We start from the raw sequence: 18,464 nt of genomic DNA, 5'->3' as shown, positions 1-18,464 counted from the left end.
CCCATCTCATGTAATGGCCCACGCTTTGCACACTGCTCCCATCTCATGTAATGGCCCACGCTTTGCACACTGCCCCCATCTCATGTAATGGCCCACGCTTTGCACGCTGCCCCCATCTCATGTAATGGCCCACGCTTTGCACACTGCTCCCATCTCATGTAATGGCCCACACTTTGCACACTGCCCCTATCTCATGTAATGGCCCACGCTTTGCACACTGCCCCCATCTCATGTAATGGCCCACGCTTTGCACACTGCCCCCATCTCATGTAATGGCCCACTCTTTGCACACTGCCCCCATCCCATGTAATGGCCCACGCTTTGCACACTGCCCCCATCTAATGTAATGGCCCACGCTTTGCACACTGCTCCTATCTCATGTAATGGCCCACGCTTTGCACACTGCCCCTATCTCATGTAATGGCCCACGCTTTGCACACTGCCCCTATCTCATGTAATGGCCCACGCTTTGCACACTGCCCCCATCTCATGTAATGGCCCACGCTTTGCACACTGCCCCCATCTCATGTAATGGCCCACGCTTTGCACACTGCCCCCATCTCATGTAATGGCCCACGCTTTGCACACTGCCCCTATCTCATGTAATGGCCCACGCTTTGCACACTGCCCCCATCTCATGTAATGGCCCACGCTTTGCACACTGCCCCCATCCCATGTAATGGCCCACGCTTTGCACACTGCCCCTATCTCATGTAATGGCCCACGCTTTGCACACTGCCCCTATCTCATGTAATGGCCCACGCTTTGCACACTGCCCCCATCTCATGTAATGGCCCACGCTTTGCACACTGCCCCTATCTCATGTAATGGCCCACGCTTTGCACACTGCCCCCATCTCATGTAATGGCCCACGCTTTGCACACTGCCCCCATCTCATGTAATGGCCCACGCTTTGCACACTGCTCCCATCTCATGTAATGGCCCACGCTTTGCACACTGCTCCCATCTCATGTAATGGCCCACGCTTTGCACACTGCCCCTATCTCATGTAATGGCCCACGCTTTGCACACTGCCCCTATCTCATGTAATGGCCCACGCTTTGCACACTGCCCCCATCCCATGTAATGGCCCACGCTTTGCACACTGCCCCTATCTCATGTAATGGCCCACGCTTTGCACACTGCTCCCATCCCATGCAATGGCCCACGCTTTGCACACTGCCCCCATCTCATGTAATGGCCCACGCTTTGCACACTGCCCCCATCTCATGTAATGGCCCACGCTTTGCACACTGCCCCCATCTCATGTAATGGCCCACGCTTTGCACACTGCCCCTATCTCATGTAATGGCCCACGCTTTGCACGCTGCCCCCATCTCATGTAATGGCCCACGCTTTGCACGCTGCCCCCATCTCATGTAATGGCCCACTCTTTGCACACTGCCCCTATCTCATGTAATGGCCCACGCTTTGCACACTGCCCCTATCTCATGTAATGGCCCACGCTTTGCACACTGCCCCTATCTCATGTAATGGCCCACGCTTTGCACACTGCCCCCATCTCATGTAATGGCCCACGCTTTGCACACTGCCCCCGTCTCATGTAATGGCCCACGCTTTGCACACTGCCCCCATCTCATGTAATGGCCCACGCTTTGCACACTGCCCCCATCTCATGTAATGGCCCACGCTTTGCACACTGCCCCTATCTCATGTAATGGCCCACTCTTTGCACACTGCCCCCATCTCATGTAATGGCCCACGCTTTGCACACTGCCCCCATCTCATGTAATGGCCCACGCTTTGCACACTGCCCCCATCCCATGTAATGGCCCACGCTTTGCACACTGCCCCTATCTCATGTAATGGCCCACGCTTTGCACACTGCCCCCATCTCATGTAATGGCACACGCTTTGCACACTGCCCCCATCCCATGTAATGGCCCACGCTTTGCACACTGCTCCCATCTCATGTAATGGCCCACGCTTTGCACACTGCCCCTATCTCATGTAATGGCCCACGCTTTGCACACTGCCCCCATCTCATGTAACGGCCCACGCTTTGCACACTGCCCCCATCTCATGTAATGGCCCACGCTTTGCACACTGCCCCCATCCCATGTAATGGCCCACGCTTTGCACACTGCTCCCATCTCATGTAACGGCCCACGCTTTACACACTGCCCCTATCCCATGTAATGGCCCACGCTTTGCACACTGCTCCCATCTCATGTAATGGCCCACGCTTTGCACACTGCTCCCATCTCATGTAATGGCCCACGCTTTGCACACTGCCCCTATCTCATGTAATGGCCCACGCTTTGCACACTGCCCCCATCTCATGTAACGGCCCACGCTTTGCACACTGCCCCCATCTCATGTAATGGCCCACGCTTTGCACACTGCCCCCATCTCATGTAATGGCCCACGCTTTGCACACTGCCCCCATCCCATGTAATGGCCCACGCTTTGCACACTGCTCCCATCTCATGTAACGGCCCACGCTTTACACACTGCCCCTATCCCATGTAATGGCCCACGCTTTGCACACTGCTCCCATCTCATGTAATGGCCCACGCTTTGCACACTGCCCCCATCTCATGTAATGGCCCACGCTTTGCACACTGCCCCCATCTCATGTAATGGCCCACGCTTTGCACACTGCCCCCATCCCATGTAATGGCCCACGCTTTGCACACTGCCCCTATCTCATGTAATGGCCCACGCTTTGCACACTGCTCCCATCCCATGCAATGGCCCACGCTTTGCACACTGCCCCCATCTCATGTAATGGCCCACGCTTTGCACACTGCCCCCATCTCATGTAATGGCCCACGCTTTGCACACTGCTCCCATCTCATGTAATGGCCCACGCTTTGCACACTGCCCCCATCTCATGTAATGGCCCACGCTTTGCACACTGCCCCCATCCCATGTAATGGCCCACGCTTTGCACACTGCCCCCTATCCCATGTAATGGCCCACGCTTTGCACACTGCCCCCTATCCCATGTAATGGCCCACGCTTTGCACACTGCTCCCATCTCATGTAATGGCCCACGCTTTGCACACTGCCCCTATCTCATGTAATGGCCCACGCTTTGCACACTGCCCCCATCTCATGTAATGGCCCACGCTTTGCACGCTGCCCCCATCTCATGTAATGGCCCACGCTTTGCACACTGCCCCCATCTCATGTAATGGCCCACGCTTTGCACACTGCTCCCATCTCATGTAATGGCCCACGCTTTGCACGCTGCCCCCATCTCATGTAATGGCCCACGCTTTGCACACTGCTCCCATCTCATGTAATGGCCCACACTTTGCACACTGCCCCTATCTCATGTAATGGCCCACGCTTTGCACACTGCCCCCATCTCATGTAATGGCCCACGCTTTGCACACTGCCCCCGTCTCATGTAATGGCCCACGCTTTGCACACTGCCCCCGTCTCATGTAATGGCCCACGCTTTGCACACTGCCCCCATCTCATGTAATGGCCCACGCTTTGCACACTGCCCCCATCTCATGTAATGGCCCACGCTTTGCACACTGCCCCTATCTCATGTAATGGCCCACGCTTTGCACACTGCCCCCATCTCATGTAATGGCACACGCTTTGCACACTGCCCCCATCCCATGTAATGGCCCACGCTTTGCACACTGCTCCCATCTCATGTAATGGCCCACGCTTTGCACACTGCCCCCATCTCATGTAATGGCCCACGCTTTGCACACTGCCCCTATCTCATGTAATGGCCCACGCTTTGCACACTGCCCCCATCTCATGTAACGGCCCACGCTTTGCACACTGCCCCCATCTCATGTAATGGCCCACGCTTTGCACACTGCCCCCATCTCATGTAATGGCCCACGCTTTGCACACTGCCCCCATCCCATGTAATGGCCCACGCTTTGCACACTGCTCCCATCTCATGTAACGGCCCACGCTTTACACACTGCCCCTATCCCATGTAATGGCCCACGCTTTGCACACTGCCCCCTATCTCATGTAACGGCCCACGCTTTGCACACTGCCCCCTATCTCATGTAATGGCCCACGCTTTGCACACTGCCCCTATCTCATGTAATGGCCCACGCTTTACACACTGCCCCTATCCCATGTAATGGCCCACGCTTTACACACTGCTCCCATCTCATGTAATGGCCCACGCTTTACACACTGCTCCCATCTCATGTAACGGCCCACGCTTTACACACTGCCCCTATCCCATGTAATGGCCCACGCTTTACACACTGCTCCCATCTCATGTAACGGCCCACGCTTTGCACACTGCCCCTATCCCATGTAATGGCCCACGCTTTGCACACTGCTCCCATCTCATGTAATGGCCCACGCTTTGCACACTGCCCCCATCTCATGTAATGGCCCACGCTTTGCACACTGCCCCTATCTCATGTAATGGCCCACGCTTTGCACACTGCCCCTATCTCATGTAATGGCCCACGCTTTGCACACTGCCCCTATCTCATGTAATGGCCCACGCTTTGCACACTGCCCCCATCTCATGTAATGGCCCACGCTTTGCACACTGCCCCTATCTCATGTAATGGCCCACGCTTTGCACACTGCCCCCATCTCATGTAATGGCCCACGCTTTGCACACTGCCCCCATCCCATGTAATGGCCCACGCTTTGCACACTGCCCCCATCTCATGTAATGGCCCACGCTTTGCACACTGCCCCTATCTCATGTAATGGCCCACGCTTTGCACACTGCCCCCATCTCATGTAATGGCCCACGCTTTGCACACTGCCCCCATCTCACGTAATGGCCCACGCTTTGCACACTGCCCCTATCTCATGTAATGGCCCACGCTTTGCACACTGCCCCCATCTCATGTAATGGCCCACGCTTTGCACACTGCTCCCATCTCATGTAATGGCCCACGCTTTGCACACTGCCCCCATCTCATGTAATGGCCCACGCTTTGCACACTGCCCCCATCTCATGTAATGGCCCACGCTTTGCACACTGCCCCTATCTCATGTAATGGCCCACGCTTTGCACACTGCTCCCATCCCATGTAATGGCCCACGCTTTACACACTGCCCCTATCCCATGTAATGGCCCACGCTTTGCACACTGCCCCTGTCTCATGTAATGGCCCACGCTTTGCACACTGCCCCCATCTCATGTAATGGCCCACGCTTTGCACACTGCCCCCATCTCATGTAATGGCCCACGCTTTGCACACTGCCCCTATCTCATGTAATGGCCCACGCTTTGCACACTGCTCCCATCCCATGTAATGGCCCACGCTTTACACACTGCCCCTATCCCATGTAATGGCCCACGCTTTGCACACTGCCCCTGTCTCATGTAATGGCCCACGCTTTGCACACTGCCCCCTATCTCATGTAATGGCCCACGCTTTGCACACTGCTCCCATCTCATGTAATGGCCCACGCTTTGCACACTGCTCCCATCTCATGTAATGGCCCACGCTTTGCACACGGCCCCTATCCCATGTAATGGCCCACGCTTTGCACACTGCCCCCTATCTCATGTAATGGCCCACGCTTTGCACACTGCTCCCATCTCATGTAATGGCCCACGCTTTGCACACTGCCCCCATCTCATGTAATGGCCCACGCTTTGCACACTGCCCCCATCTCATGTAATGGCCCACGCTTTGCACACTGCCCCTATCTCATGTAATGGCCCACGGTTTGCACACTGCCCCCATCTCATGTAATGGCCCACGCTTTGCACACTGCCCCCATCTCATGTAATGGCCCACGCTTTGCACACTGCCCCCATCTCATGTAATGGCCCACGCTTTGCACACTGCCCCTATCTCATGTAATGGCCCACGCTTTGCACACTGCTCCCATCTCATGTAATGGCCCACGCTTTGCACACTGCCCCCATCTCATGTAATGGCCCACGCTTTGCACACTGCTCCTGAATGGATGACTTTGCTCCATTTCTCCCATCCCTGTGTTGCTCATCTCCATCCACATCTTCCATCGTTCTCTGTCTTCCTGGAGAGGGGGGGGGGGGGGATCCTCAGAAACTCACCTATCCCTCCCCACCCCCCAAACAGCACGTACTGCACTACTCGAGGTTGCAGCGTAATTGGAAAAAGTAGGGTTCAGGACAACAGGGCGCCACCAGCCACGGAGCTCGTAGGGTTCACTCCGGTGACGGGAATCCGTTTGTGTGTATGTGTGTCTGTGGTGTAATAGGAAGAGTTAGAGGGGAGTTATAGGGAGCGGGTATATGGGGTAATAGGAGGAGTTATAGGGAGCGGTTATATGGGGTATTAGGAGGAGTTATAGGGTGTGGTTATATGGGGTATTAGGAGGAGTTATAGGGAGGGGTTATATGGGGTAATAGGGGGAGTTATAGGGAGGGGTTATATGGGGTATTAGGAGGAGTTATAGGGAGCGGTTATATGGGGTATTAGGAGGAGTTATAGGGAGCGGTTATATGGGGTATTAGGAGGAGTTATAGGGACAGGTTATATGGGGTATTAGGAGGAGTTATAGGAAGCGGTTATATGGGGTATTAGGAGGAGTTATAGGGAGCGGTTATATGGGGTATTAGGAGGAGTTATAGGGAGGGGTTATATAGGGTATTAGGAGGAGTTATAGGGAGCGGTTATATGGGGTATTAGGAGGAGTTATAGGGAGCGGTTATATGGGGTATTAGGAGGAGTTATAGGGACAGGTTATATGGACCATTCGTTCAGTGGGTTTAAACACGCAGATCTAGTATTTGAAACCTGGAAAGCCCGTCCCCTACATCGTGCGGGGACCATCTGCTGCCTGGCAGCGCAGGGAGGCGAGCGCAGAGAGTGAGGGGACCATCTGCTGCCTGGCAGCGCAGAGAGGCGAGCGCAGGGAGGCGAGCGCAGAGAGTGAGGGGACCATCTGCTGCCTGGCAGCGCAGAGAGGCGAGCGCAGGGAGGCGAGCGCAGGGAGGCGAGCGCAGAGAGTGAGGGGGCAGCAGGACAGGGAGGCGAGCGCAGAGAGTGAGGGGGCAGCAGGACAGGGAGGCGAGCGCAGAGAGTGAGGGGGCAGCAGGACAGGGAGGCGAGCGCAGAGAGTGAGGGGGCAGCAGGACAGGGAGGCGAGCGCAGAGAGTGAGGGGGCAGCAGGACAGGGAGGCGAGCGCAGAGAGTGAGGGGGCAGCAGGACAGGGAGGCGAGCGCAGAGAGTGAGGGGGCAGCAGGACAGGGAGGCGAGCGCAGAGAGTGAGGGGGCAGCAGGACAGGGAGGCGAGCGCAGAGAGTGAGGGGGCAGCAGGACAGGGAGGCGAGCGCAGAGAGTGAGGGGGCAGCAGGACAGGGAGGCGAGCGCAGAGAGTGAGGGGGCAGCAGGACAGGGAGGCGAGCGCAGAGAGTGAGGGGGCAGCAGGACAGGGAGGCGAGCGCAGAGAGTGAGGGGGCAGCAGGACAGGGAGGCGAGCGCAGAGAGTGAGGGGGCAGCAGGACAGGGAGGCGAGCGCAGAGAGTGAGGGGGCAGCAGGACAGGGAGGCGAGCGCAGAGAGTGAGGGGGCAGCAGGACAGGGAGGCGAGCGCAGAGAGTGAGGGGGCAGCAGGACAGGGAGGCGAGCGCAGAGAGTGAGGGGGCAGCAGGACAGGGAGGCGAGCGCAGAGAGTGAGGGGGCAGCAGGACAGGGAGGCGAGCGCAGAGAGTGAGGGGGCAGCAGGACAGGGAGGCGAGCGCAGAGAGTGAGGGGGCAGCAGGACAGGGAGGCGAGCGCAGAGAGTGAGGGGGCAGCAGGACAGGGAGGCGAGCGCAGAGAGTGAGGGGGCAGCAGGACAGGGAGGCGAGCGCAGAGAGTGAGGGGGCAGCAGGACAGGTGTCATCGCACGGCGCCGAGATAAAGATTAACCCGGATAATGCATCGGTGCAATCACCAGAGGGGGGACGCCGGCTGCAGAGCGGCAGCTGCTGCCGGCGCCGGCCAATCCATCGGACGGGTGCGTCCGCGGGTCTGTTTCTCGCCCATCGCGGGCGTTCGTGCTGCGCCCCAAATTTACTGTGCTGCCATTATTATTACGCGTTTTAAAAAAAAAATAATTATTATTTATAATGTTGTTTATTTATTATAGATTTGCCCCTAGGAGGGACTGACCCCTTAAACATGTCACTGCCATTAGTACACTTTGCCCCTAGGAGAGACTGACCCCTTAACCATGTCACTGCCATTAGTACACTTTGCCCCTAGGAGAGACTGACCCCTTAACCATGCCACTGCCATTAGTACACTTTGCCCCTAGGAGAGACTGACCCATTAACCATGTCACTGCCATTAGTACACTTTGCCCCTAGGAGGGACTGACCCCATAACCATGTCACTGCCATTAGTACACTTTGCCCCTAGGAGAGACTGACCCATTAACCATGTCACTGCCATTAGTACACTTTGCCCCTAGGAGAGACTGACCCATTAACCATGTCACTGCCATTAGTACACTTTGCCCCTAGGAGAGACTGACCCATTAACCATGTCACTGCCATTAGTACACTTTGCCCCTAGGAGGGACTGACCCCATAACCATGTCACTGCCATTAGTACACTTTGCCCCTAGGAGAGACTGACCCATTAACCATGTCACTGCCATTAGTACACTTTGCCCCTAGGAGAGACTGACCCATTAACCATGTCACTGCCATTAGTACACTTTGCCCCTAGGAGAGACTGACCCATTAACCATGTCACTGCCATTAGTACACTTTGCCCCTAGGAGGGACTGACCCATTAACCATGTCACTGCCATTAGTACACTTTGCCCCTAGGAGGGACTGACCCATTAACCATGTCACTACCATTAGTACACTTTGCCCCTAGGAGGTACTGACCCCTTAACCATGTCACTGCCATTAGTACACTTTGCCCCTAGGAGAGACTGACCCATTAACCATGTCACTGCCATTAGTACACTTTGCCCCTAGGAGGGACTGACCCATTAACCATGTCACTGCCATTAGTACACTTTGCCCCTAGGAGGGACTGACCCATTAACCATGTCACTGCCATTAGTACAGTTTGCCCCTAGGAGGTACTGACCCCTTAACCATGTCACTGCCATTAGTACACTTTGCCCCTAGGAGGGACTGACCCCTTAACCATGTCACTGCCATTAGTACACTTTGCTCCTAGGAGAGACTGACCCATTAACCATGTCACTGCCATTAGTACACTTTGCCCCTAGGAGAGACTGACCCCTTAACCATGTCACTGCCATTAGTACACTTTGCCCCTAGGAGGGACTGACCCATTAACCATGTCACTGCCATTAGTACACTTTGCCCCTAGGAGGTACTGACCCCTTAACCATGTCACTGCCATTAGTACACTTTGCCCCTAGGAGGGACTGACCCCTTAACCATGTCACTGCCATTAGTACACTTTGCCCCTAGGAGGGACTGACCCATTAACCATGTCACTGCCATTAGTACACTTTGCCCCTAGGAGGGACTGACCCATTAACCATGTCACTGCCATTAGTACACTTTGCTCCTAGGAGGGACTGACCCCTTAACCATGTCACTGCCATTAGTACACTTTGCCCCTAGGAGGGACTGACCCATTAACCATGTCACTGCCATTAGTACACTTTGCCCCTAGGAGGGACTGACCCATTAACCATGTCACTGCCATTAGTACACTTTGCTCCTAGGAGGGACTGACCCCTTAACCATGTCACTGCCATTAGTACACTTTGCCCCTAGGAGGGACTGACCCATTAACCATGTCAATGCCATTAGTACACTTTGCCCCTAGGAGGGACTGACCCCTTAACCATGTCACTGCCATTAGTACACTTTGCTCCTAGGAGGGACTGACCCCTTAACCATGTCACTGCCATTAGTACACTTTGCCCCTAGGAGGGACTGACCCATTAACCATGTCACTGCCATTAGTACACTTTGCCCCTAGGAGGGACTGACCCATTAACCCTGTCACTGCCATTAGTACACTTTGCCCCTAGGAGGGACTGACCCATTAACCATGTCACTGCCATTAGTACACTTTGCTCCTAGGAGGGACTGACCCCTTAACCATGTCACTGCCATTAGTACACTTTGCCCCTAGGAGGGACTGACCCATTAACCATGTCAATGCCATTAGTACACTTTGCCCCTAGGAGGGACTGACCCCTTAACCATGTCACTGCCATTAGTACACTTTGCCCCTAGGAGGGACTGACCCATTAACCATGTCACTGCCATTAGTACACTTTGCCCCTAGGAGGGACTGACCCCTTAACCATGTCACTGCCATTAATACACTTTGCCCCTAGGAGGGACTGACCCATTAACCATGTCATTGCCATTAGTACACTTTGCCCCTAGGAGGGACTGACCCCTTAAACATGTCACTGCCATTAGTACACTTTGCCCCTAGGAGGGACTGACCCCTTAAACATGTCACTGCCATTAGTACACTTTGCCCCTAGGAGAGACTGACCCCTTAACCCTGTCACTGCCATTAGTACACTTTGCCCCTAGGAGAGACTGACCCCTTGCCCATGTCACTGCCATTAGTACACTTTGTCCCTAGGAGGGACTGACCCCTTAACCATGTCACTGCCATTAGTACACTTTGCCCCTAGGAGAGACTGACCCCTTAACCCTGTCACTGCCATTAGTACACTTTGCCCCTAGGAGAGACTGACCCCTTAACCCTGTCACTGTCATTAGTACACTTTGCCCCTAGGAGAGACTGACCCCTTGCCCATGTCACTGCCATTAGTACACTTTGCCCCTAGGAGGGACTGACCCATTAACCATGTCACTGCCATTAGTACACTTTGCCCCTAGGAGGGACTGACCCCTTAACCATGTCACTGCCATTAGTACACTTTGCCCCTAGGAGGGACTGACCCATTAACCATGTCATTGCCATTAGTACACTTTGCCCCTAGGAGGGACTGACCCCTTAAACATGTCACTGCCATTAGTACACTTTGCCCCTAGGAGGGACTGACCCCTTAAACATGTCACTGCCATTAGTACACTTTGTCCCTAGGAGGGACTGACCCCTTAACCATGTCACTGCCATTAGTACACTTTGCCCCTAGGAGAGACTGACCCCTTAACCCTGTCACTGCCATTAGTACACTTTGCCCCTAGGAGAGACTGACCCCTTGCCCATGTCACTGCCATTAGTACACTTTGTCCCTAGGAGGGACTGACCCCTTTACCATGTCACTGCCATTAGTACACTTTGCCCCTAGGAGAGACTGACCCCTTAACCCTGTCACTGCCATTAGTACACTTTGCCCCTAGGAGAGACTGACCCCTTAACCCTGTCACTGTCATTAGTACACTTTGCCCCTAGGAGAGACTGACCCCTTGCCCATGTCACTGCCATTAGTACACTTTGCCCCTAGGAGGGACTGACCCATTAACCATGTCACTGCCATTAGTACACTTTGCCCCTAGGAGGGACTGACCCCTTAAACATGTCACTGCCATTAGTACACTTTGCCCCTAGGAGGGACTGACCCCTTAAACATGTCACTGCCATTAGTACACTTTGCCCCAAGGAGTGACTGACCCCTTAACCATGTCACTGCCATTAGTACACTTTGCCCCTAGGAGGGACTGACCCCTTAACCATGTCAATGCCATTAGTACACTTTGCCCCTAGGAGAGACTGATCCCTTAACCATATCACTGCCATTAGTACACTTTGCCCCTAGGAGGGACTGACCCCTTAACCATGTCATTGCCATTGACATTAGTACACTTTGCCCCTAGGAGAGACTGACCCCTTAACCATGTCACTGCCATTAGTACACTTTGCCCCTAGGAGAGACTGACCCCTTAAACATGTCACTGCCATTAGTACACTTTGCCCCTAGGAGAGACTGACCCCTTAACCATGCCACTACCATTAGTACACTTTGCCCCTAGGAGAGACTGACCCCTTAAACATGTCACTGCCATTAGTACACTTTGCCCCTAGGAGAGACTGACCCCTTAACCATGTCACTGCCATTAGTACACTTTGCTCCTAGGAGAGACTGACCCCTTAACCATGTCACTGCCATTAGTACACTTTGCTCCTAGGAGAGACTGACCCCTTAACCCTGTCACTGCCATTAGTACACTTTGTCCCTAGGAGGGACTGACTCCTTAACCATGTCACTGCCATTCGTACACTTTGCTCCTAGGAGAGACTGACCCCTTAACCATGTCACTGCCATTAGTACACTTTGCCCCTAGGAGAGACTGACCCCTTAACCATGTCACTGCCATTAGTACACTTTGTCCATAGGAGAGACTGACCCCTTAACCATGTCACTGCCATTAGTACACTTTGTCCCTAGGAGAGACTGACCCCTTAACTATGTCACTGCAATTAGTACACTTTGCTCCTAGGAGAGACTGACCCCTTAACCATGTCATTGCCAGTAGTACACTTTGCTCCTTGGAGAGACTGACCCCTTAACCATGTCACTGCCATTAGTACACTTTGCCCCTAGGGGAGACTGACCCCTTAACCATGTCACTGCCATTAGTACACTTTGTCCCTAGGAGAGACTGACCCCGTAACCATGTCACTGCCATTAGTACACTTTGCTCCTAGGAGAGACTGACCCCTTAACCATGTCACTGCCATTAGTACACTTTGCTCCTAGGAGAGACTGGCACCTTAACCATGTCACTGCCATTAGTACACTTTGTCCCTAGGAGAGACTGACCCCGTAACCATGTCACTGCCATTAGTACACTTTGCTCCTAGGAGAGACTGACCCCTTAACCATGTCATTGCCATTAGTACACTTTGCTCCTAGGAGAGACTGACCCCTTAACCATGTCACTGCCATTAGTACACTTTGCTCCTAGGAGAGACTGACCCCTTAACCATGTCACTGCCATTAGTACACTTTGCTCCTAGGAGAGACTGACCCCTTAACCATGTCACTGCCATTAGTACACTTTGCCCCTAGGAGAGACTGACCCCTTAACCATGTCACTGCCATTAGTACACTTTGCTCCTAGGAGAGACTGACCCTACAAGCAGATACAAAATATATAAATTAGAAGATAGTCTTCCTATTTGGGGGTGACAGACTGTTTCCACCACCCATTGGAAAGACTTTTTTTTATGGTTTACCGTCTTTTCATTGGGTACCATTGACAGTCTTTCCATTGGGAGATGGGGATAGTCTTCCTATTGGGGGGTGACAGTCTTTCCATTGGGTGGTGGGGACAGTCTTCCTATTGGGGGGTGACAGTCTTTCCATTGGGTGGTGGGGACAGTCTTCCTATTGGGGGATGACAGTCTTTCCATTAGGTGGTGGGGATAGTCTTCCTATTGGGGGATGACAGTCTTTCCATTGGGAGATGTGGATAGTCTTCCTATTGGGGGATGACAGCCTTTCCATTGGGAGATGGGGACAGTCTTCCTATTGGGGGATGACAGCCTTTCCATTGGGTGGTGGGGACAGTCTTCCTATTGGGGGATGACAGCCTTTCCATTGGGAGATGGGGATAGCCTTCCTATTGGGGGATGACAGTATTTCCATTGGGTGGTGGGGACAGTCTTCCTATTGGGGGATGACAGCCTTTCCATTGGGAAATGGGGATAGTCTTCCTATTGGGGGGTGACAGTCTTTCCATTGGGTGGTGGGGACAGCATTCCTATTGGGGGATGACAGCCTTTCCATTGGGTGGTGGGGGCAGCCTTCCTATTGGGGGATGACAGCCTTTCCATTGGGTGGTGGGGTCAGTCTTCCTATTGGGGGATGACAGTATTTCCATTGGGTGGTGGGGACAGCATTCCTATTGGGGGATGACAGCCTTTCCATTGGGTGGTGAGGACAGCCTTCCTATTGGGGGATGACAGCCTTTCCATTGGGTGGTGGTGATAGTCTTCCTATTGGGGGATGACAGCCTTTCCATTGGGTGGTGGGGACAGCCTTCCTATTGGGGGATGACAGCCTTTCCATTGGGTGGTGGGGACAGTCTTCCTATTGGGGGATGACAGCCTTTCCATTGAGAGATGGGGATAGTCTTCCTATTGGGGGATGACAGCCTTTCCATTGAGAGATGGGGATAGTCTTCCTATTGGGGGATGACAGTCTTTCCATTGGGTGGTGGGGACAGTCTTCCTATTGGGGGATGACAGCCTTTCCATTGGGTGGTGGTGACAGTCTTCCTATTGGGGGATGACAGCCTTTCCATTGGGTGGTGGGGACAGTCTTCCTATTGGGGGATGACAGCCTTTCCATTGGGTGGTGGGGATAGTCTTCCTATTGGGGGATTACAGTATTTCCATTGGGAGATGGGGATAGTCTTCCTATTGGGGGATGACAGCCTTTCCATCGGGTGGTGGGGACAGTCTTCCCATGGCATAGCGGCTGTGACAACATTTACATGTGAGGGTGACTGACTCCGACTAAGCGCAGCTTGACGGGCCATTCAAAAACAGACTGTGTGCCGGCTCCCCTATGTAACTTCTTTCTTGCAACTTACACTCTGTGGTCAACCAGGTTGACCGGGAAAGTTAGAACACCGTGCACAAATCCTCAGAGCTGTCCCGGGAATGGCTCTTGTGAAGATGTTTTTGACGTGGTTGAGAGAGATCAGTGTGAGGCTGATGATGAGGTTACTCTGTAGAGTCGGTACTTGTTGGGTATAAGCCCATCAGTCCTTTGGGTGAGCCTGGCTCTTATTCCAGCGTGACACTTCCTCTCCTTGTGACCGTGGGCACCACAATTAGATTGTAAGCTTTGCAGGGAAGCGACCAATTGTCCATACAGCTTCTCCATACATGATTAATGCTCTATAAGAACAACATCATATTATATTCGGCGGTGGATTTCACCCATGGTTGACACATCTAGTCCACCTCGTCTAATTAATGTTGTTATATTTTTTTTATCTGGTTGTTCAGAGTTGGTTATAACATAGGCAACATTGTCCTAAAGAAGACCCTTGTCCCCCTTCTTTGTCTCCCCCAGAATGGTGCTACAATGACCTGATCTCCCCTCTCTACTTCACGTCCTTCGAAGCATCTTCTCGCTACTCCATTTTTTACACTTCTAACTTTGCGCGGCTGTACGGTAAGCATCGAAAACGGGGTCGCTTCATCCAAGTCTCCCGGGAGAGTGTCCACGTGTTTCAGGAGGAGCTACAAAAATGGCAGCAGTGTCCCGTCCTGGTCTTTTTTAAAGAAACCTGACCCAGAAGCATTCTGGGATCTGTAGTCCTGCGTCTCTACACGGGATGAGCAGAACTACAAATTCCAGAATGCCTAGGGTTTTGGTGTGGATTGCCAAGACTTGACCAAAAAGTCCATGGAAATGAGATGTTGGTCAAGATTGGGGTGTAATGGTTCCTGTGGTTAACGATTGGTGTGTTTGATCTTCAATTGACAATGTTCTACATTCAAATCCCCACCTGACCCTCTCACACACGTGTGGTCTTGGGGGGACCACCCTCTACCTCCACCTTTTTAAAATATGCAATGCCTCCCTCCTTGGATAAATACACTGAGAAGTCCCTTCCCAGTGCTGGGGAAGAGAGCTGCTCCTTTTCCATGAATAGGACTAACCTTTTCTCTATCACGGGGGAAGATCGCTTCATAGCATGATGAACAGGGGGGAATATATATTCATCAAGAATAATCTAAGTAGCATAAGTGTATCCAGCCACGCCAAATATCGAGCGGTGGGCGCTCGTAAGAGTGGGTCGTCTCCATTTTGTTTGGTTGGGACTCTGGATACTGCTGTCCAATGGCCCCATTCTCTCACTCTCACTCTCCGCCTGCGCCTACAGAGCAGGTACAGCGCAGATGTCGCCGACCTTATTACCTCGTCAATGCGTAAAATAACGCATGTGTTATCTCCTTCACCGTTGTTTGCCGCAGCGCTGCTGTTCTATAACGCAACTCGTCGTGTTGACGGCGGTAATAACGTCTTCTACATCGGTACCTGTTTCTTATGTCCTGGACCTGTTAAACCCAGGGGTACCTATTGTCAGTGGTCGACAAATCACCAAAAAATCTACTCGCCACACAAAAAAATCTACTCGCCACCTAGTACCAAACGTGTGCTGCTTGGGCCAATAGGAGCTCGCCACGATGTTAAATCCACTCGCCCGGGGCGAGCAAATGTATAGGTTTGTCGAACACTGCCTATTGTACCTGTCTAAGTGTGAGACAAGGGAGAGTGGAGAGTTACACTGCCCGCCCCTCCCCCCCCCCATTGGTTGAAGCTCGAAACCTTCAGCTTGAACACCAACGACTGATTTGATCACTGACTTATTGGGAATATATCAGAACTTTTTGTATATATTATTATATAAATCCAGTTTTTTCTTGGTAGCGGGGCCTTTCCATATAACATCTTGCTTGTGTTATAGAGCCATCATCGATGGTGCTCACGTGTTTGTAAGCTCCTGTATCCCACATTGACAAGAGGAGCTAAGGTGGGACCCATGTTGATGTCCCCAATGTTGGGTTGACCTGTCTCTCTCTCTTGCAGGTAGCAGTGGCTGGTCTCCAGCCCTCGGGGACCGGCAGCCCTGGCTTCAGATAGATTTGAAACAGAAGTATAAGATCATGGGAGTCGCCACCCAGGGAACGTTTAACACTTACTACGACTGGGTGACCAAGTACACCCTGTTGTACGGGGACCGGCCGGACAGCTGGAAGCCCTTCTTCCAGCAAGGAAGCAACTTGGTGAGGCTGTGGCACGTCACGTTGTCTCTTGTCAGACCTGCGGGCGACTTCTAGGGTCATCGTACGTCGGGATCTGGCATGACCTCATACGCCGGTTTTATTAGATATATCATTTGATATGAATGAGCCATATTTGTCTCCTATACATGTCTCTCTGTTGTTATGACTCAATAATTCATGGTACTTGGAGGTTACATGTTGGCATTGATGGAGTTATCTTTGCCCTACTGAAGTCCTATTGGCATTAATGTCCCACCACGTTACTGTAACATCTATGAGCCGTAAGTGTCCCTTTTTTCCCCCCTTATTGTGAATTCTCTTTCTCGCCCACCCAGACTTTTTTTGGCAACGTGAATAATTCCGGGGTGATGGAGCACCGCCTCTACTACCCCATCAAGGCCCGCTATATCCGCTTCATCCCAGTGGCGTGGAACCCGAGGGGCAAGGTCGGGGTGCGGCTGGCCCTCTACGGCTGCCCCTATCGTAAGTTGCGACCGGCACAGGGAAACCCATAATAACCCTTCGGGGTACCCCAGGGCGTACCTACTACGCCATGGGGTCTGATCCTCCGAGGGCGCCATGACGTAGTAGCTACATCACAAGGTACTTGCTCATTTTTGTAGAGCAGGTGACGTTCTGCCATCCGGGAAGAGGGGGACATCGTCAGTGACGCGATCGCGAGTGCTGGAGGCCCAATGAGTTTGACACAATAGACTTTTTAAGGCCCATATTTACTAAGCAGTCTTCGGCCAGACGACGCCCATCCCGGCACTAGAAGACACACCAATTGACTTGAGGGTGTCTTCCAGCGCAGTCTTTTGGAAGGTGGTCCAAGATTATGGACGTCCAAGCCGACTTCTTCTGGTGCGACACCATTTCAAAGGCGTAGGAAAGCCTTCGGGGCCATAGTTACTAAGCAGTGCTACGGCACAAGACATCGTCCAGCGCCAAACACAATTTATGGCTTAGTCCTTCTTGGCACTGGGAGATATCCGACGATGTAGCACCACGTAGTAAAAATGGAACTTGCTTATTTTGAGAGGTAGCGACAAGCTTTTAGGAACTTGAGCTTCTTCTCAAGTTCTTCTGAAATCCTCCACAAGACCACCACTTTTTGGTAGCCCTTTGACCAACGCCTTCTGTTCCTATGAGGGTCAAGGTGTGAAGACGACCCATACTCGTCCACACTGAGCTATTTTGTCTTGTAATCCCAGGTCACGACGTTCTGTCCTTTGACGGTGATGACCTGATCGCCTACCAGTTCAGAGGAAAGACCAGTAGCACCGTGCAAGACACTATATCCTTCAACTTCAAGACGCTGGCGAGAGACGGGATCCTGATGCACGCGGAAGGGTCCCAAGGAGACTACATCACCCTGGAGTTGCAGAAGACGAGGTTGATCTTCCAGATGAGCTTGGGTAGGATGAGCAGGAACCTCCCAGAAGGACCACAAGCGATGGTGCACTTCATAAGCCAACACCGAGAGAATGTGTGAGGTGGCAGAGGAAGAGGAGATGAGGGATGAGGAAGGGAGAGAGACCAGCAGAGAGCGAGCAAGAAAAGGGTAGCGAGCTAGAGAGAAATGGAGCTAGCTCAGGATGGATGTAGATTAAGAGGATGAGAGAGAGGGGGGAGTGAGGAGGGAAGTGAGATTCAGGAAAGGAGGGATTGAGAGAGAAGGAAGTGAGATTCAGGAAAGGAGGGATGGATAGAGGGAAGTGAAAGAGGAGGGAAGGAGAGAGAGGGAAGTGAGATTCAGGAAAGGAAGGAAGGGGAGAGAGGGAAGTGAAAGATTCAGGAAAGAGGAGGGAAGATGAGAGGGAA

General features: G+C 52.9%; 1 protein-coding gene across 1 annotated transcript in view; it reads left to right on the top strand.

Moving 5' to 3' along the window:
* Positions 1-18,464, top strand: part of CNTNAP1 (contactin associated protein 1) — a 53,110-nt gene that overhangs the window by 10,281 nt on the left and 24,365 nt on the right. The window contains 4 exon segments of the mRNA XM_075580411.1: positions 14,920-15,021; positions 16,444-16,640; positions 16,976-17,123; positions 17,855-18,058. Of these exon segments, the coding sequence (XP_075436526.1) occupies positions 14,920-15,021; positions 16,444-16,640; positions 16,976-17,123; positions 17,855-18,058 (651 nt within the window).

This window comes from Ascaphus truei, chromosome 23 (assembly GCF_040206685.1).
Source record: "Ascaphus truei isolate aAscTru1 chromosome 23, aAscTru1.hap1, whole genome shotgun sequence".
NCBI classification, from domain to species: domain Eukaryota; kingdom Metazoa; phylum Chordata; class Amphibia; order Anura; family Ascaphidae; genus Ascaphus; species Ascaphus truei.
Note: the sequence above shows the minus strand (reverse complement) of the source record. Positions and strands in the feature narration are given on the sequence as shown.